The 20,697-nt window shown below is 40.8% G+C and overlaps 1 protein-coding gene across 1 annotated transcript in view; it reads left to right on the top strand.

Annotated features, from left to right (window-relative positions):
- Positions 1-6,934: 6,934 nt before the first annotated feature.
- The window catches only part of LOC128360157 (rho guanine nucleotide exchange factor 26-like), a 25,968-nt gene continuing 12,205 nt past the window's right edge, over positions 6,935-20,697 (top strand). The window contains exons 1-11 of the mRNA XM_053320523.1: positions 6,935-7,116; positions 7,548-9,197; positions 9,952-10,003; positions 10,142-10,284; positions 12,467-12,523; positions 13,019-13,179; positions 16,128-16,280; positions 16,478-16,607; positions 17,220-17,294; positions 17,408-17,497; positions 17,947-18,101. Coding sequence (XP_053176498.1) covers positions 7,623-9,197; positions 9,952-10,003; positions 10,142-10,284; positions 12,467-12,523; positions 13,019-13,179; positions 16,128-16,280; positions 16,478-16,607; positions 17,220-17,294; positions 17,408-17,497; positions 17,947-18,101 — 2,591 coding nt within the window. The 5' untranslated portion in view covers positions 6,935-7,116; positions 7,548-7,622. The remainder of the gene's footprint in view (positions 7,117-7,547; positions 9,198-9,951; positions 10,004-10,141; positions 10,285-12,466; positions 12,524-13,018; positions 13,180-16,127; positions 16,281-16,477; positions 16,608-17,219; positions 17,295-17,407; positions 17,498-17,946; positions 18,102-20,697) is intronic.

Here is a 20,697-nt window from a genome sequence, read left to right as displayed (position 1 = left end):
ATGGACTAGTTGACTGACATGTCCTTCTCTAGACTCACTGACTGACTGAACCTCACAGTTTACTGCCAACACACCTGGTGGCAGGGCGCTTATCTTCAGTTCTCACACCAGCTCATCCTCAAGCTCATCCTCAAAGTTTGCCCAAAGTGGCCCTGGGCTGTGTGGTTCAGTCTTCTGCAGGTTTGGAAAAGGTTTGGGTCACTGCACCGTGCAAAGGGAGATTTCAGTTTTATTTAATTAAAGGGTTCGTTAAGCAGCTTTGAGAAGAGTAATTAGTTGACTTGATGGGTTCACTGGAGCGGAGGAGAGGGTGGGGGGTCATGAGGAGTCGACTGGAGTGTTCAGGATGAGTCAGCAGCAGCAGGAGGAGGGGTGGTCGGGAAGCACATGGTGCGAAGACAACAGAAGGCCCTGCAACAGAGAAGCTGGGGCAAGATGGCTTGCAGGAGATCAGACTGCATCACTTCATGGATAGACCTTAAGTCAACTCCTTGTAGTCCATTTCTGTGTGTTGATTATTTTACATATTTATTTATTGCAATATATTATGTCCCATGCAGTGTGTTGCTGTGCCTTGTGTTCTTAGTTTCAGGGAGCTTAACTTTATATCTAGCATAATTTATCACAGAAATATGTCTCTTTTCTCCTGCATGCTTTTTCTGCACAGTTAAATTGCTCAAAAATAACATTTCTACTTAGTTCTGTGAGGACTGATCTTATGCATCTGGGCTTATTTTATCACTTTTACTGTCAAAACATATTCCACATTGCAAAATATATGGCAACATAATAAGCTCCACAGGGACTTATAGTAATACCACTTTCAGATTATACATTTTGAAATACAGTGCAGTCAATGGACTAGTGCATCATTTGTATTTCCACCCTTTTTCAATTTTACAGCAAAGGCTTGTTTCATCTCATTTCTTTTGTTGATCACAGAAACAGCTGATCATTAAGTGTAGTGTATTGATTTTACACACATACAGAGGAGCTCCAGCATAGATCATTTTGTGTATCGAGTGATTCACACATGATACACTAGGACTTGCATGGACATGTGTTTGTAAATTTATCCTACGGTATGCTGAGGCAGGAATATATTCTGATGGTCTTTAGGGAAATTGCTCATTCAAAGGGGAAAACCAACACATTCGAAACATCATAAAATGTGAATTTAAGGATCTGCATGTGAGTTTGTCATTACCGTCATGCTTTTCTTTTATCCCCTTGAATATGCCCTCTACTGGTTTCAATGGGTAGTATATCAGCTAGATGGGTAATATTTCTTAACCATCCTGCACAACTATTAGAAAATCTGATCCAAAGAAAACGCTGCCGTAACAGCATATGACAACCATGATCATTTTGGTCCTTAAACTTAAACCATGAAACTAAAATTAATGTGAATTATCTCTAAACAAATGCAGCTGCTACCTCCAGCTTTGATCTAATTTGGCTTTCTTTGATGCATACCCAGTAGTGCACGTTTCAATGCCACATCTAGTGAAACATGCCACACATGATGACATCATCATCCTGGGGCAAAGCGCCAATGAGAACCCATGGGAGGGAGTCAATCACGGGTCATTGCAATAATGTCAACCAATCGGCGCAAGCTGAAAGGCCCGTAACCATGGTGATTAGCCTGGGTTCAAATAGTGTATGTGTGGCAGATGCCCCCTTTGTTGGTTCCATATGCACTTGTACATGCATAGACTCATAGACTGGCCTGCTGCATTAATCCTATACGGTGGCTGTATGCATGAATGGACACAGAATTCTTATCAGCATGGGACACTGAGGTGAACTCACTCACACCACATCACATGCAATAATTAGCTGTTTTCCTAGTTCTGTAACACATGATGTGATCCATGCATGTATCAGCTATGCCTCTTCAACAGATTCAAATGTATTTTCTGTTTAGTACACAGTTTTTTTTTCAGGCATTGTAACTTAGCTATGGTAATTATGGTTGTTAGGTCTCTTCAGCATTGTTCTCCGAGAGGATGGATGAGGAGACGTGTGGGTGGCTGTGAAGGGTGAGGGGAGGGGAGGCAAGGACACCGAGCAAACGACAGTGCTGAGTAGGAGAAGTACAATGGTTTGTGAGTCAGAAGAAAAATAGGAGAGAGGAGCGAGAGAGAGGTTTGCTGAGAAAAGGTCAGTATGTGGAGGGCTTTTTTACAGTAAAATGCCAGAACACTAAGAATGCACAGGAATGTTATATCCATGCTAATTCTCTGTTTTATGGTTTCAGTGTTCATAGCTGCCTAAGTGAGACACGAGCAGGTGACTCATGATGCACAGCGGAGAGGAGCTCAACATATATATGTATTAAATGACTGTAAATGTATATCTCTAGAATACATTAAATAGCTTGTGTCTGATAACATTACTTTTAATGTTAAGTGTTTCTCTTCACAGTTTGTTCTAACAAAACTTTTTGAGTTCTTGCCTTTTCTGCTTCTTCGTTCACTAATTTTAAGTGTTCCACCATCATCATGATGAGGAATCATCTGACCCTTGCATTCCAACTCCTGAGACTGCACACACTATGGTTATCCACATTGTCTTGTGACTGAATTATCTGAATTATATGCTACAATACTTTGCACACCAAAACAGACACCACAGTCATCCAAGCTATTCACAACTTGGACCTCAGATTCAGTTGTCTCTATCAGATGGACACAAGGCAGTCCAGCACCATATCTGGCCACAGTTCAGGTCAGATATTGTCCTGATTAGATACATGCCTTTATCAAGAGCTTTGCCGATGCATTTTGCTCACCTTTTTTTAGTCTCTAGGAGGAAAGACAGTTCAGTCTTTAAGTGTTCAGATATGTAACCATGCAAATAGTTGCAGTTTAATTTGTTCAAGTTTTTTAGATCCATCTCTGAGATTAATTGCTATTTGATTTGTGGTGCTCATAGTATTGAAAAAAATACATTTTGTCTGTCGTCATTGGAACTATTTTTTAAATTAAAAATAAATACTCCTGATGAAATCTGTTCAAAGTAGGCTATTCAGATTATAAAATACCACCAGAGGTTATATGTGTAATTTGAGTGAAACTACCCTTTTACATTCCCAAAACAAGTGAAACATCCCACTTGGACTGAAACCAATGTACCTGTTTACACTGAGTACTGTGTCTTCACTCATGTTTACTGTACTTGTCACTGAAACCAAGTAAGCTTAACTGAAAGTATTTTTAACTTTCTACTGACTTTCCTTGTGTCTAAAATTTAACAAAAAACAAAAACTTTAGATTTACAGCAAACCACTGCAGAGACATCTTTACAGCAGAGTGTGTAACAGTTTAATGTAAATGCACACAACAGCAGCAAACATTTCAGGTTAAAACCTGCAGGTGAAACGAGAGATTTTTTTTTTTGTAAATGTCTAGCATTTACTTGTGTATTTTTCTTTCAATAAGGATCTGAATCAGGAGTGAAGCAGAGCTCTTTTTGGAAGGAAACCAACCTTCAGGGAACATTGGACTGCATTTTCATTAAGGTTTATTCATGGAAGGTCAGCAGGGCAGCTTGTTTGTCTACCTGGAGTCAATAGCTGAGATGACTCAACTTGGCTTTGAAAATAAACTATAGCCCCTTGGATATGTACACTAAATTCCTCTGTACAACCAAAAGCTGTACTGGATTAGCATGAGGAATGCCATGGATCACAGTGCAATGCAAGCAGTTTGCGCTTCCTTCTCTTTGTGGCTTTCTCTAGAAATACCACATCACCAGATAAACTGGTTCATCCGCCCTGGCCACTAAGGTTTAACTCTGTGAGAATAAGTTTCATGGCTTTCAGAGAATCTCATCCTGTCAGCAAAAGTTTGCACTAACTAAAAATCCAATCTGTGACAGTGCAGACAATGATACCATATGAAGCCCATAAGTCAATACATCCCCTTCTCACTACACTCCACACTTACCTGTTTGATGAAGACATTTTGGTTCTTAAGTATAAATAAGTTCAAAACACAAAATACAGCCAGTAATTATTAATTATTCCCCTATGGGAATCTTGGTTTCTTGTCTATTTATATCAATCTAATCTGTTTAGTTTTCACTGATGTACCATTGAGATGTCAGGTTGTCATTTTCACTTCCTTGTACTTGACTTGAACTGCTCTAAATTGTTTTTAAATGGATTTTGTTCAGACAAGTAAAAGCTGGCAGGGGCAGACAAACCTAATGCTCATGCCTTGCCTCGTAGAAGAATGAAGACAGATGAAGATACAGTATCTGGAGAACCTGGAAGGATAAACTCAGTCTGTAGGAGCTTACACACTGCCTCCCCTGTAGCAAGGATTTAAAGTTTTCTTGTTCTGAAAATCCAAACAAGAAGAAACCCACCATTGCTCCTTACATCCTCTACCTTTTGTCCTCCTTTTCCTTTTTTTTGTTCTACTCCTAAGGTCTGTGACAGAAAAGTTGAGGGATTCATGTCTCCTCATCAGGGCGGATGCTCGCTGTCCCAGGGGGGTTAATTCTCAGCCTTCCAGTCGGAGTTGACTATCTTGTCTGATGGCAATTTTTAAACCAAACAACCTGAGGAAACATATAGCTCTTTGAAAACAATACAACAGGATAGGCTGCTGCACTTCCTCTATAGAACATAATGAGCATTGTCATACCACCGGCATCACACATGTCTCTGGCTTGATGAATACTGGAGCTTTAAAATGTTGTGGTAAATGATATACAATACAATACAAACAACTGTATTAATCCCACTAGGGGCAATTTGGAGCAGCCTGTTGTACATAAAACACAGTAACATACAAACAAACAAATAAATAACGCAATGTATGGCAAAAATGAATATGTGGGCTATAAAAAAACACCAGAGACCTAAATGTGTAGTAGTTGAATTACAAAGGGAACAATTTAGAATAGCAGTTTTACAATCAGGTAAAACATGATGACACCTTGATAGCAACAGAGAAAATTCATTTGCAAGAAGAAGCTTTCGGTAGAATTTGTTGGTTACAAAAATAAATCAGATCCCTTTGATTCTCTCCAGTAATCTTTGAGCAGATTTAAACAATCCTGTTCAGGCTGTAACTGTCTTTTAATGTGAGGTTTTGAAACCAGCAGATAAAAGAAAAAATCAGGAAACTTTCAATGAAAGGTTGATAAAAACGACAGCGGATGACGGGACTGATAGGAAAAGAATTTGATGATACTGTAATAGTGATAATAATGGTCATTTGAATTATCATAATGGTAATTATGATAATGATGGTTGAATTGGATTTTCTTGATAAATGCATTGGTGTTAATGCTGCAAGCAGTTCATACATTAATATTGCTGCTGATTTGTGAGGGATTATTTTGGTAATGTTTTATACATCAAGAAGGAGGAAGATCATATTTGTAATGTATTTACCAGTGAAACAAATCACAGAATAAATTAATGATGATGCACATTAAAAAATCATTTCATCGGCTATGTTTTATTAACCCTCCCCACTACATATATTTATACAACATACAGTATACCTTTTGTCTGTGTCACTGTGTCTGTCATATATGTTTGTGCTGTGGATGACATTTGTTTCCTCAGCTGATCCTCCTATCTCAAACAACTTGTTAGCCTGCTGTCTGCCTAAAAAGCTTGATGCTGTACTACTAAGCACATTTCATTTCTGTTTCTATAACAACTGGATGCCTCACAGTTACTCTGCAACATATCAGACAGATGAAGAAGGAAACAATGAAGCTATTTTGGCATCTGTTTTGGACTGCAATCATAGAATAGAATGATTGACCACATGTGGCAAGTGTATAATTTGTACTTCAGTTTAATATAACAACACATTTGAAGGATGATACTTCCAAAACCATCAACAGTATTGCTATATCACCAGCAGTGATGGTATGTTGGTAACCATGGCAATCACGCCCCTTAGTGGCCAAATAGTTGAAATACTGGCACAGGAGAGCCATAGGGTGGCGCACTATCCATACAACCTTCATCACACATTACATTACAGCCTGTTTAGTCATTTACAGTGAGATCCATTGTCAGCATCCAATTTAGAGTTTCCTGGGTAGTTAATGTGAGCCGTATGTTTTAGATAATGACAGATGGTTATTATATAATTTCATAAGAACATTTTGTCACGCACAGTATTTCACAATCTGAAATTCTCAGCGATGCATGAAATAACACTGCCACAACGTGTTGCACAACACACACTCTTATTGTAGTATTATAAACTATAAATCCTTCAAGATCCCCTTCCTACTCAATGTTTTTAGAGGCATTTCAAATGTCACTGCAAAACAGACAATGTATAAGCTACCGCATCAGCAACGATGTGGATTGTAAAGAAAAAACATGACTGGACCCACAAATAGGCTTTTTTGGGAATGTAGCTGGAAGGGCAATGATTTCCTGCCAATCCACTCAGATTTATATGTAGCACATTCAGATTATACTATGCGGTAATACTGTGAAATCAGAACCATATTGTCTGTTGCAATTGCGCCACAACACACACGATGGCGCACAACAGCAACAGGTCGCAGCCTAATATTAATGCTCTGTTTGTGCAAGTGAGAAGCCAACAGCATATGAAAGGATGTTTTAAATGTTTAATATCTGCAGGCATAAAGTAAAACAAAAAAGGTGTAAACTCTCTTTAATATTCCTTAAATAATAATGTGATAATGATGGCCAATTTGTAGTTCTCATGTCATCGGTGGAAGGAAAAGTCAAAAAAAGGTCATGTACAATTTGTGAAATTCAGTTGGGTCGCTCGGATACTATGTCCCGTGTTGTTTGCCTATTCTTTCTACTCCCGTCCTCCTCCTCCTCCTCCTGTTCTTCCTCCTCCCTCCCTCCTTCAGTCACTCCCGCTCATAGAAACTCCTAAACTCAGTCAGTAACACTTTAGACGCGCTCACTGCCGCACACACTGGTTTCCTGCTGGTCACAGTTTAGTCTGCGGCTCCTACTTTGGTTTCAGAAAAAAACTCATTTGGCTTCGATACCATGCTGGATTAAGCTCATTAACTTTGCTAAGGTTTGTTTTCCAATGCTGTAGGTACAATGAGCGAATTCTGCAACAGATCGACAGATTAGAGGTAAGTTAACAACTACTAAAAATATAACAGTAATCAAACTGTTTTCTCTGTTGTAAAGAAAGTTGCATCTAATTGTGAGGGCTTACTGAATTTTCGTGGACACAAAGAAACATCAAAGTAAAAATGAATAATAAAAAAACAACAACAATACTAATATGGCAGTGAATATTATAGTGATTACTCAACTATCTTGTCAGCTTTGTGCTTGTAATTAGAGCATTTCACCACACTGAACATTTACAAAAGGATTATCAGCTGTCTTCACTGGCTCCTGTTCTGCACTGATGAACTTTTTTTCTCTTATGAATTTAGTGTCTCTAAAATTTAGCTGCCAGTTTCTGCCCCAAATCCCTGTTAATGAGTAAACTTTTGGAATTTGGACACTGCACTGCTCTTTGATAATGAATGGTTCTCTCTCTGTTTACTCTTAGGAGAGAGATCAGTGTTTTCACTGTGACCTGTAGGTTGTGACACAGATAGTGAAGAAGACAAGACACTTGAGGACCATGGATTTCGGCAATGATGTGGATTTGTCCAACAATAACATTACTCCTTTGTGGAAACGCCGCACAGACTCAAACAAACCCAAACCACGACCCCTCAGTTATCACATAAATGGGGTCATGACAACAGACTTTCCTGTGGAGGACAACAAGAGCTCCTTTACCTTGAGCCAACCTGCTGAGAGACTGGTGGTCACACCTCAGTGTCCGGGTAAGAACACTGCAGTGTTGAAACATGTTTTACACAAACCTTCCAGGAAATCCCGAGTTGTTCGAAGCATCAGCATCGGGCACCTCTCCAACGGACGCTTCTCCTTGTCCAGATTTAGGTCTGAGGACACCAGATCAGCCACACTGGACAACAGAGTGTGTAATGGTGAATGTGACGGGGTGAAAACCAGTAATGGAGGGACAGTTTGGCCTGACAAGCATGCCCAGGATTCCCAAAAAGTCTTGTCCAGTCCCTTCAGTCTCAGCTTACAGAAAGACAGGATAGCTTTTGGATCAACTTCACCTGAAGCTGCTCCTCTTAATAATTCCTCACCTGTCCTTTGTCCTCCAGACACCCCAAATAACAACAGCTATAACCACAACCACCATGAACTATCCTCCCTTTCATCTGCATCCAGCCCATCTCCTCCTGCCCGCCGTACCCCTACCCCTTCCCACAGCTCAACCTCAAGCATCCTCTCCCTTTCTTCCCTCACCTCCTCTGATCCCCCAACCCCACGCTCCTCGTCACCAGCAGACAGTAGGCAGACTCTCCACAGACAGTCCTCATCATCGTCTGCCTCCTCACAAGAAACCAGGCATGCCTCTTCCCCCTCCTCCATGTCCTGCACCTCACCCTCTCCCTCTCTTTCCCCGTCTGTCTCTCCCTCTCCTTCCATTGTCCTCAGCACCCATAGCCCAGCTGCCCTGAAGATGGGCACCAATCAACTCATTCCCAAGGGCTTGGCATCGGATATTCGCCAGAGCAAAGCACCTCCGCAAGGCCAAGGTTTGGCAGGGTTGCTAGGGCTGGATACATCCAAACGAGCAGTGAAAGCTCGAAGCATGGTGGAGACAGGAAGCTACTTCTGTACAGAAAAGGGGCATGGTGAGGGGACAGATACAGAAGGTGGGAGCCCAGGGACACTAAAGAGAGGACTGAGGAGTACATCCTATAGGAGGGCTGTTGTGAGTGGAGTCGGTCTTGAGGCCCAATCTATAGATTCTGAGGGCTTTCAGCCCTCCCAGCTTATCACCAAAGGACAAGAAGGGGATCATCTGGTTTCTCCAGCTAGCCCAGGCAGTGCTGGGTCTTCCAAGCCTGCCAGCCCTGCGACACTCAAACTCTCCATCATTGGAACACCCAAACTCTCTAGCCCTGGGTCACCCAAACTCTCCATCCTGGGAACCCCCAAACTCTCCAGCCCAGGGTCACCCAAACTCTCTATCCTTGGAACCCCCAAACTCTCGAGCCCAGGGTCACCCAAACTTTCCGGCCCTGGGACACCCAAACTCTCCAGTCCTAGGACAGAAAAAAAACCAGTAAGCCCTCAGACAGAAAAACCTACCAGCACTGGGAAAAATAAGGTAAGTAAACCTTTTATTCTATAAAAAGACATGCTCAAAAGATGCACTCAAGAAACAGACATTTGTGCTCTGGTGATATAAATACAAGTAAACAATTTAAAAAATGACCAGTTTCGACCTGAACCCCAATGCATAAAGATCAGATGTTTGCTTTTTATGTACACGTTTGCATTGACTTTATGATTCATTTGATTATACATCTGAAAAGCAAATCCCTAGTTCATTTACAACTGTGGTTGAACTTATAATAAATCTGAATGTGAGTGTAAATATTTGAATTTGGGAATGAGTTTTTTTTTTTTTTTTTTGCTGTACCCGAATTAGATTTTTCAACTCATTTAGTCATAATCCATCAAATAGGTTTATGCTTAATCATGTGTGTGCACAAAGACTGCTTCAACATTGACTTTCAGTGAGACGAGGGGTAAAGTTCATATTGTAAAAATTCAACACAGGCGGAGTATTGTGGAACAAACTTAGCATCAGCAGAAGTAAGGACAAGACCTTATCAGGAAACAATTAATGTGGTTGTTAGGAGAGATTATGTAATGTGACTCCATGCACACACACACACACATACAATGGGCCTGCATTTAGACAGGGGTCAGTGAAGGGGGTCACCAAAAAGGGCTGCAATAGGTCATGGACAGGTGACAGAGTTACACACTCCTGTTGCAGTGTGTGTGTGTGCTGTGTGTCTGCCTGTTCCTGCAGAATTATTACATTTGTGATGTTTATATTTTATTTTTTTCAGAGTCCAGATAAGAAGAAAGTTTTGACCACCCAGAGGACTTTTGACAGTGAAGGTGAGAAAACCTGTATTATTTTCTCACACTTTTTTCTTCAGTTTATTGTTTTTGTCTCTTTCTCAAATATTGTTTCTTCCTCATTGGCCTTTAAAAAAAAGGAATAATGAATCTTTCTGTCAACAAACTGTGTTTCAGAGGAGGAGCTGTACCAGAACTACCAGGAGAAGGCCTTACATAATGACTCAGATGAAGATGCAGATTCCAGAGAACCCAAACCTGATAACGGCATTGTGGTGCAGTACAGGCCCATACGCACTTCGTGGAGCCAGCTCAGTGTGGTATGTGGTCAGCAGACATTACACACACACACACACACACACAGATTTATATCTTTCTCTGTTCCCTCTATACATCCAGTACATAGACAAATATACAGTAAATTCTTCTGTGGAGGGTTGGAATGCTAGTGCTCTAAAGAATGCTGTCATATCCAGTTTGGCCACAGTCCAGATACCCATCCTCCCTCTGTTTCTGTCTTCCTCTACCCTTTACTCTATTTAGCAGGGAATACGGGGGCTATTTCGTCAAGGGCAGGAGGCAGACAGTCAGTTAGACCTGCAGGAAGTCTTGGAAGCACTGCTGGGCCTTATGCCAGTGTGTTGGCAAACTCCACAGATTTGTCAGCCTTAAAATATGTCTAAAATGCTGCCTCCAGAGAGAAGTGCAGTGGCTCTGCATTACATAATATCGTTAAGGATTGGATAGAGGAACAGAGGGATATAGAGGAAAGGAAAGAGCTAATTTAGTTTTCTACTTAGGCATTCCCATCTGTTTGTTTACTTGTCGCAGAGGAAAAATGAGGGAGCAAAAACAGGCGAGAGGATAGATAGAGGCATTCTGGAGGAGGATTGATTCTGGTATTGCTGGGCAGGGAATGATATGCACACAGACTCTAATAAACTGGAAATTAGATTGAAACTGGATAAGATTCAAAGCATCACTTTTATACTTTTTGTTATTGTGTATGTGAGCAAAATACAGAGCTGAACTGAGCAAGGATCTGGCATTACCAGGCTGACCGGGGTAAACCCAAACTCAGCTCCCTTTTTCTCAAGTGTGACTGTTTTTAGCCAGATGGTAGTCAATGAGACACTGGGATACATCTGCAACTTTCAAATTACGGATGAAGTGGTGGCATGATGCTGTCAATGTCCTGGTCTTACAGTAAACAGGCTTAGTTCCAATGAAGCCAAGAACCAGATTTACAAGTTGTCATAATGTTAGTCCAACCTTTCCAACAAGTCTCCTTTCACTCAGCTCCTCCCTTCTCTGTCTGTCCCTTTAGCACCTTCTCAGTAACAAACTACATCTCACAATTCTTATATTTCCAGGAATTACTGCCTGTGGTTTCAGAAGGTGGTGCTAAAGTTTGCCTCAAGTTTTACTTGTTTTGTTGTGCTTAAAACAAGGAAACAAGAATTCAAGCTTGAAAACAAGAATGTGTAAATTGCTGTTGAATAATGAAGATACTTAATTGATAACGTTTCGGTTACACCCAGTGAAACTGCAAGACAGGGTAAAGTTCAGTTGTCTGCTCTGACACTAAAAACAGCCTTTTAGTGATAATTGGTCTTCATCGTCATTGGTCGTCTATCATGGATTGATGGTTCAGAAGAAGGGAAAATAGGAGTGAGAAATAATTAAACAAATTTGTGTGTGAAAGGAATGAAAAATAAGAAAGCAGAGATGTTTGGTCTGTTGCAGTTTTGTTTGTTCTTGGTATTTGCTGAAAGCTGCAGGGCAGATACTGGAGAGAATGAAGGCTCCTTCAGGAGCAGTATCATTTCCTTGTGCCTTTATACCAAAACATGATGAGAAGGAAGTTAAAGAAAGGAAACACGGGTTTCTCCCTGCATGTGTAATCTGGTTAAGTATTAGCTGAATGTGCCCCAAGTGATATTATATTTTGTGAAACATGAGATGAAGGCATACTTTTGATTGAACCTTACTTTCACTCTGACGAAGCTGCAGCCTGATTAATTCAATAGCACTCCACACCCAGTCCATTCCAAAAGATTTCTTTGTTTCAATCTTACTCAAATATCTTTGGATAAAATCACACCAGCTACACACGTACACCTTCTGTATGTTTTCAGCCAAATGACACTTTCAAAATGAGCTGCCCATTTTACCTTTTAGAGCTCTGTGGATAAGTTCCAATGTATGCTCTCACCATGTGCCTCTTTATTCAGTGGAGTTCTTTTTTTTTCTTTTTCTACAACTTCATTGACTTCCTATTCAGTGTGGTATGCAAAGTGCTCACATCTTTGTGTGTCAGGACAACAGTCGTGCACAAACACATACACACACTAACATCCATGCTACAAATGCAAATGGCCCCTGACCTGAGAGAACCTCAGAGTAGTTGAACAACTGTGACCTTGTATTTGAAATCTGTTTATAAGGACTTAAAATTGTGCTTTTCAAACTTTTTTTTCACAAATTGTGTTTTCTTTTTAGGTAAAGAAAAATGGCCTCGCTGAACGGATGAGTCAGGAAGAACGCAAAAGACAGGAGGTATGAATAATGTGTTATGCTCAGTTTGGTTCCCAGTGGTTTGGCCCTCATGAGTATAATGTAGTTTTGGGACACATACATTATGTTAAGAGTTGCCAAGTTTTGGGCGGTATAGCTGACCATTTGGTCCCTGTAGACCTAGACCAATAAAAAAGCCATTAGGAAACATGCTTCACGGTCAATTATATATTTAAGGAACATGCAGTGTAAAGTCGAAGAGAAGCACAATTATTCAACTAAGCCAAATTAAGAATGAGGAAACTGATGATTAGGAACTCAGAATTGATCAACAGGTTGATATAACTTTCTGTAGCCTGCTAAACATAGTAGAGAACAGGTAGCAGTGATTGAGTCAGAACCCAGTGTGGTAACTGAAAGTCACATCTGATTGCATGAATTAGAAATATATAAAAGCAAACATAAATAGTTCTCTAATTTCTATCTCTACTTCTTCACTCTCTTGCTTTCCTCTGTCTCCCTTTTGCCTGTTCTTAGGCCATCTTCGAGGTGATCTCTTCAGAGCACTCCTACCTCCACAGTCTGGAGATCCTGATCCGCATGTTCAAGAACTCTGCAGAGCTCAGTGAGGCCATGACCAAGACTGAACACCACCACCTTTTCTCAAACATTACTGATGTCTGTGAGGCTAGCAAAAGGTAAGTGTCATTTTAATGTGTGTAGATTTCTTATGCAGAATTATTATGAGATATAAACATGTATATTGTATTGCAATCAGTGTTTGTTTATATGAATGTTTGGTGTTAGCAGAATGGTGAAACATGCTTGCTTTTGCATGCTGATAGGAATTCTTGGCTGGGCCTACATGTTCTGTAATAATGTGTCAGTGTTTGTGGCATTTGGTTTTGGATAATGAGCTGTATAATTCCTCACTTAACTACCCTTAACAGTCGGTAGACCACACTCCTTCCATGTGAGGTGTATCTGTAAACAGAATTTACTTCAGTCTGACGACCTTCAGTTAGTTGTTTTGAGAGAGTGTGGGATTGTGAGTAGTTGGCAGCTGTTTTCTGGTTGTGTGTGGGGTCATTTTTGATTGACAGAAAACAGAGCCTGGGAAGAAGTGAGGTGCAATGAGATAACAAAGAACAAAAGGACAATTTAGCTTAATTACAGTTGCATTGTTAACATGAACATTCCTTAGTGCTTGGGAGAACTCAACAGCAGGTTGGATGTGTGCTTGATGTTTAGTTTGTTTTTTATAGGTGTCTTGAGGTAAATGCATGTGGACTGTGTAATGACATCCATGACTGCGTAACTACGAACATTTAAGAATTGTTTAATCTGATGGAAACACTCGTCTGTTTATTAGAGGCCATGAGAGTTGAGACTGGTTGAAACTGTGTTGCTTCAGTGATTACTGTGTTGAACCAGGTTCTATTATTTCTACAAATAATTGACAGGAGAATTTTTGACCCTGACCTTTAGTATGTTCCTTCTCTGATTTAACTATTGCCTCATTTCTCATGTTTTTTGTTTAATGATATTATGATTCTGTATGATGCCACTATGATATAATTGGTCAATGTGAGAATATTCTCAGTTCCTTCTTAAAGGTCAGTATTCATGATGACAGTAGCCTCGGGTCCCGCTCTGAAGTCGCTGTTTACCTTGGCTGCAATTTTAAAGTGCTTCTGTGAAGTTGTCGCTTCAATTAAGACGCCACTGTTAGTCTATGTGTTGCAGTCTTTTCAAACCTTCACCCTCCCTCAGCATTTTAATGTCCAGTAGATAATTGTGATGTGCAGCAGCTAAGCCAAGTGGAATCCAGTGAATAGTCTGTATATGTTAACCCCCCATGCTCTAATTTGAAAATGTTGCCTCTTAACCAAGGGGCTTGCTGGAAACTCTGAGTTCAATACATTTAATAAGTCAGTACATCTAAGCTTAAAATGAGGTTAAGTTCCTGTTGTCTAGGGTTTAGGTTTACAAAGGGCTAAGAATGTAGAAGTGGAAATACTTTTTAAGACCATGAGTACTGAGATTTCATTGTGTTATTGCTGTTTCAGTGAAGATGAGTGTGTGCATACATGGAGAGCTTTCACAGCTTTCATTGTGCAACTGTTCATGACATTTGCTCAAGGATTCCAGGATGGCAGCCCCCTCCTTAGAGAGATTTCAATGTGTATGTGATGTAATATATTATTATTATAAGGAGGGAAATGTACTCTTCATTTTCACAGCTTATTAGTTAAATGTGGATTGACAAGTATATGCTGTGTCTACACATTGCTTTTATGACTTATTCTCATTTGCATGAATGTGGCTATATGTAAATTCCTCCCTCTGTTCAGACTTGCTGTAGCCCCTCTTTCTGCTCATTCCTATTTACAGGCCACACACATTCATAGTCATGGTTGACCCTCCCCACCTAAATACTTAGCCCAGCATAACTCCAGGGAGGAGAGTGGACGGCGAGACATGTAAGGACAGCAGATCATAGGATATAAAATGGCCTGTAGCTCTGGTTAAACAAAATGTTTTTCTTTAACAGACAGTCAGGCTTTGAGTTTGAGTTTACTCTCTCAAGGAAAATAACAGATATATCACTCCACCTGCAGGTTCTATGTTTGATAGTGAGTGGGGGGTCTGCTAGTCTTGGTATTTTACATGCAGGTATGTTACTGACTGTATTTCACTAGCAGCCCTTAGGGTATGACATACCTCATTTATTACCATAACATGCAGTATAATTGCAACAACATACTGTAATTGAGAGGTAAACTGCAACACTGCAGCATATCCCAGAAGGAACATGCATTTCATATTCAGCACTTCTTTTTCCAACCCTATTACCCTGTTTTAACTTCTCTCCCTTGACTTCCTCCCTCATGATATCATGCTGTTATTGGGGTCAGTAAGTTTTCCCCCAGGAGGGAGCGCAGCCTGTGCACTTGAGCATCCTTGACCTTTTTTAAAGCCCTGAATTAGGATATAGGCCAGAGGACAGGGCAACATGTGTATCTGTGTTTTCTGTTATCCTGTGTGCTCATGTCCTCATTTGGAAGGTTACAGTTCAGAGAGCACTGGGTCAGGCATGGACACAAAAAACATTGTTTCCCATAGATAGTCACAACATAGTGTGTGTGTGTGTGTGTGTGTGTGTGCAGTATAGGATAGGGTGGGGTGTTTTTGGGGTTACTAGAGGTGCTTTTGCAGATTAGCTCAAACTCCGTCCAACCGGTCAAGGTCAGCGTCCTGTGTCTGTGCAACACCTTCCTGTTTGTCACCTTGGATCACACACGCAAAAACACTTACTTGCTTGAAGTTGGCCATGTGGCGTGCCGTTAAACTGGCCATCTGCTGGTGTTCAGGAAGAGGAAAAGCCTCTGTGTTGTAGTTAATGGTAGGCTATGTCTATTTTAAGAGGCGTGGAATTCCTCTTTTGTGATCTTACAGCACGTTTAGAAGAAAGGTGTTGGCGGTGCTTCCTGCTCTGCTGACTCTGTATCTGTCATTGCATCCTATATTTCCCCAAGTGTGGGTTGACTCATGATTTGATGCGTCTGACTAAAGCTCATGCTATGAATGGCATGAATCGCTGACATACTAACCCTTAATCATTTACTGCCACTCATGTGTTTAGGTTTTTCAAGGAGCTGGAGGAAAAACACCAACAGAACATTGTGATCGATGACATCAGTGACATATTTTCCAAGCATGCACAGTCCAACTTCGATCCTTACATCACATACTGCTCCAATGAAGTCTACCAGCAGAGAACCCTACAGAGGCTTGTGTGAGTGATTTCTCAAACACACACAAACATATGTCCTTATCATATCTTTCCTGGATTTGATCCAACATGACTGTTCTGACACTGACACCAGGGAGTTTGCATTCCTCCTGTTCATTTTTTTCCTCTTTCTTTCTGTGTATCATCAAGTTACTCCTCTCTCAAATTACCCATGCCCCCTCTCTCTTCTCCTCCTGCAGGTCTAAGAATCCAGCTTTTAAGGAGGTGCTGACCAGGATAGAGGGCCACCCAGACTGCAGGAACCTCCCCATGATCTCCTTCCTCATCCTGCCCATGCAGAGGATCACGCGCCTCCCCCTGCTCATGGATGTGAGTGCAGTCATGGCATACAGTAGCATGAGCTTTGGAATTACATGACTTTGAGTCTTGCGCAACAGTTTGTTTATTCATCCTGCCCTGACTTCGTATCGTTATACGAAGGGTGTGTCTTTTTCTGCCTTTTAATGTCCTAACCTCAAGATATGTTGCTGACCTCACATCATTCCTTCATTTTCTTAACTGATTTAACTTTGTTTCTTCCTTTTAAATGTTTTTTCTCCTTAGGTTTCATGCTTCCGTTGGCACCACATTATTCTGTCCCTACTGTGCCTCCCTCTCTTCCTTTCTCTTGCTCTACTTTCATTCCCCTCTCTCCCCCATCTTCAGTGTCTCTCAAGGGACTCTGGGGTTTATGCTTGTACACTTGGAGGCTTTTGGATCCTGAGAAAGTTTAGTTTCAATTCATTTCTTCCCACAGCTTCCTTTTCGACATCAATATTTTATTAGGGTTTCCATAGAGTGTAGTGTACTTTGAATTGATGCCTGCATGGTTGCAGTGAATTGTTTTGGGTTTTTGTGCATTAATACATTTTAAGCGGGTTGGTTTTTGTTTAAGGTATAAATCACTTTGACTGATTTGTGCCCTGACCCCGTCTTTTGCAGACAATTTGTCAGAAGACACCAAAAGACTCTGCACAATATGAAGAATGTAAGAAAGCTTTACAAGCAGTCAGCAAGGTCAGTGGATTTACGGAGTCACATCCTAAAGCTTATTTTTCGCCCCTCGTCTTCGTTTAATTTAAGCAAATCAATCACTGACTGTGTGTGTGTGTGTGTGTGTGTGTGTGTAGGTGGTAAGAAAGTGTAATGAAGGAGCTCGCACAATGGAGAGGACAGAGATGATGTATACCATCAACTCTCAGCTGGACTTCAAGATCAAGGTATGGATAACATGAAATACATCAAACTGATACACATTTGTGTATGCGTTCTGGTCATTAAGTTTTTCACAAAGCATATACCTAGTCAACAACCCATTGTGTAACAAGCAACTATGTGAAAGATGGCTCAATGTAGTAGTGCAATGACATGTTCACACATGCAGATGCAGTTATACAACACAGTTTACACAGCATTGTCACTCACTTGCCGAGTGTCTGTACTGTACACATAATGCACACAAAGCCTGGCAGGCTCAAGTGTGTCTTGGTGTGGGAAATCACTGTTGGCACATTTGTGATTAACAGATGTCTTCCAGAAATATTCTCTTGTCTGTATAACCAGCTGTTCGCACACACAAATTGTGATTTAGTATTTCATGACAGTACCAACATTACAGACATTTCAAAATGCTTTACTCAATGTTTTCTTTCTTCCTGTGTCCCGCCAGCCATTCCCCCTGGTCTCATCATCCAGGTGGATGGTGAAAAGAGGGGAGCTGACAGCCTTTGTTGAGGACAATGGTATCTTCCTTAAGAGGACAGCACGACAACAGGTTTATTTCTTCCTCTTCAACGACGTACTCATTGTCACAAGAAAGAAGAGGTAAGCCTATCCAAGATTTCAGCAAACTGTTGGACAGTGTTAAACAGGATTTTTTTGATTTTAGCTGGTGTGAGTGTGGCCTTGATCACCTGCTCTGACATGTTGAGGGATCAGGTGTAACCATTAGCCCTCATTTTTGAATGTGTGTGAGTGTATCAACCACTAAGGCCAAGATCCTAAAAATGGGTTGTGCCATATTTTCTTCTGTATTTGAACTTGTCTTGGGATATGAGCCTGTTCAGTTGAAAAAAAAACCCTGAAATATGGGAAATGACAACAATAAAAACAAGGCTCACAGTCACTATGTGAGGTCATTATCAGTAGAGCTGACATGATTTTTAGGAAACTGAGAGGGATAGCCACCTGCAGATTCAATGTGCAATCAGACTGATCTCCCGTGCTGCCCCCCTCCCCCCCCCCCCCCCCCCCCTTGGGTGTGTTTGTTAAGCTGAACAGGTGCCGTTACCTGAACCTGCTGCGACTTGGCATTACTAATCTGAGCCTGTTTTTCTGAATGCCGTCAAGGTTTCAACGTGTCCCAGTGCCATGACTCATCGAAAGTTAGTGGAACTGTTCATTTTCAGCTCTGTCAGTGGGTAGGCCACCCCCCCTCCTTTCCCTGTTTCCTCTAGTTTTAGGCAACACCATGAGGCAAGCCATAAAGAGGACTTTCTTGAAATAATGTGGTTTTGATTTGTGTGTGTTTAGTGTGGCTGAGCACATACAAGTGTGTCTATTTTTGCCAAAAAAATCCTTTCCCGTTCATCTCCCTCTCTGTCTGGAACTGATTGTCCCATGACTCGCAGACTCAGAATTCCTGAGAATCTTTTTTTTTTTAAAAAGAAGGGAAAAAAAAAAACATTCCATATAATATTTTTCTGGGAATCTGATCCGAGACAGCAGACTCCAGCAGTGTCAGGCCTGTGTTTGGAGGAGTGATTTGGAAAAGGGAGTGCTACAGAATCAGAGGGTGTATCCGTGTGTGTGTTTGAATGAGAGAAGCTGTTATAATATTGGTTTGTACTGCGGGAAGTGGTGGAGCCCTGCTGTGGCACGCTACTCTACTGCACTCCATCTGCAGAAATCCAAACAAAAACACATAAGGCGTACACAGGGCTAGCCAGGCACCACCAGGTCACAAACCTCCTAGACATAATGGTATAATAGCTCTTTCCCTTGTCATTATGACTTTGATTGTGTGGGGGAGATGGTATACAATCACCACACTTTATTGCAGTGATCCTGTGTGCCTGAGTCCCTTCAGTTTCTTCTTGTCTCATTTTTCATTGACGTCTAGAAATACATTCAAAACCAGAAGGAAAGGGTAAAAAGGTCATAACAACAGCACTTACACAGAAGAGGGAAAAACATACCTATGACCTTTTTAGAATATTTTCTGGTTTATAGGCACAAGTATCTGTTATAGCCTGTGTTACTTTATTATGGATCCTACAAGATTAGTAGGCTGTTAAAAGCTAAACCAATACAAATTTAAGAAGTTATAATTCAGAGCTGAAACATTGAGTCAGATCAGTATCGTTTATTATTTTTAAGCAAAAGTGCCAAACATTCACTGGTCTCAGCTTCCCAAATGTGACTATTTGCTGTTTGTAAATTTAATATATTTGGATTTTGGACTGTTAGTTATACAAAACAAGACATTTGAAGACATTCCCTCCCTAATTGTTAAATTAATCAACATGGAAATTAATCATAAATTGCAGCACGGTTACAATTATTTGATAATTATAAATCATTAAGTTGAGATTCAAAGATTTCAACCTCAGTTTCTCTCACTACATTTCCCTTTGCTAATAAAGGAGAGAGGGCAAACGATTCAATAAGAGATTTGTTAGACTCTGAGGTTAACAAATCTGCTTATTTTGTTAACTTTGAACTGGATCCAAAAATGGAGCTGGTTATTGAAAACCAAACCCCATGTCAGACTGGGCTATTGTCACGCAGTGGGAAAGTGTTGAGCTGCTGCACTCTGGCTCACAGGAACACTTACATAACATCCACAGTCCACACCAGCTGGCTCCTCTCTCATCTTCAACCCCCCCCCCCCCCTTTCCTGTGTGATGCTGGGCATCATATAAACATTCAGTATTGTTGAGGTTTTAATCTCTCTCTCTTTTGTCTTTGTTTTTTCCCCCTGTCCTTTCTTTTTGGTAGTCATAAACCAGCGGGTTTGTGTATATGTGCAAGTCTTATTACCGTTACCCCAACACTTTCTGTTCTTTTTCTCTCTCTCTGTTAGTGTGAGTAAGCCATAGTCAACACTTTGCACCAGGACATTTTTCTCTAACCCTGTGTGTGCGTGTGTCTTGACTCCATGCTTGACTTGAAGTCCTATCTCAACATCTTGTGATCTGAATATTTGTGTTAGTTGTGTATTGTAGAACTGGTTGTACACTGGTTAGATAGCAGCTGGCACAGATGTGATGACGTATAGTAGATGCCTGCGCTATCTTGAACAGTGATGTTATTTTCATTCCACCAAGTTTGTGTGTTTGTTTCAGTGTAAGGAGCTGCTGATTAGCCCACATTAGAAATGATTTCTTTTAGCTATTATTTCAGTTTTGTAATGACTAAC

Source organism: Scomber japonicus, chromosome 6 (genome assembly GCF_027409825.1).
Source record: "Scomber japonicus isolate fScoJap1 chromosome 6, fScoJap1.pri, whole genome shotgun sequence".
Lineage (NCBI taxonomy): Eukaryota > Metazoa > Chordata > Actinopteri > Scombriformes > Scombridae > Scomber > Scomber japonicus.
The sequence above is the reverse complement of the archived record's forward strand: the minus strand, read 5'-3'. Positions and strand labels throughout refer to the sequence as shown.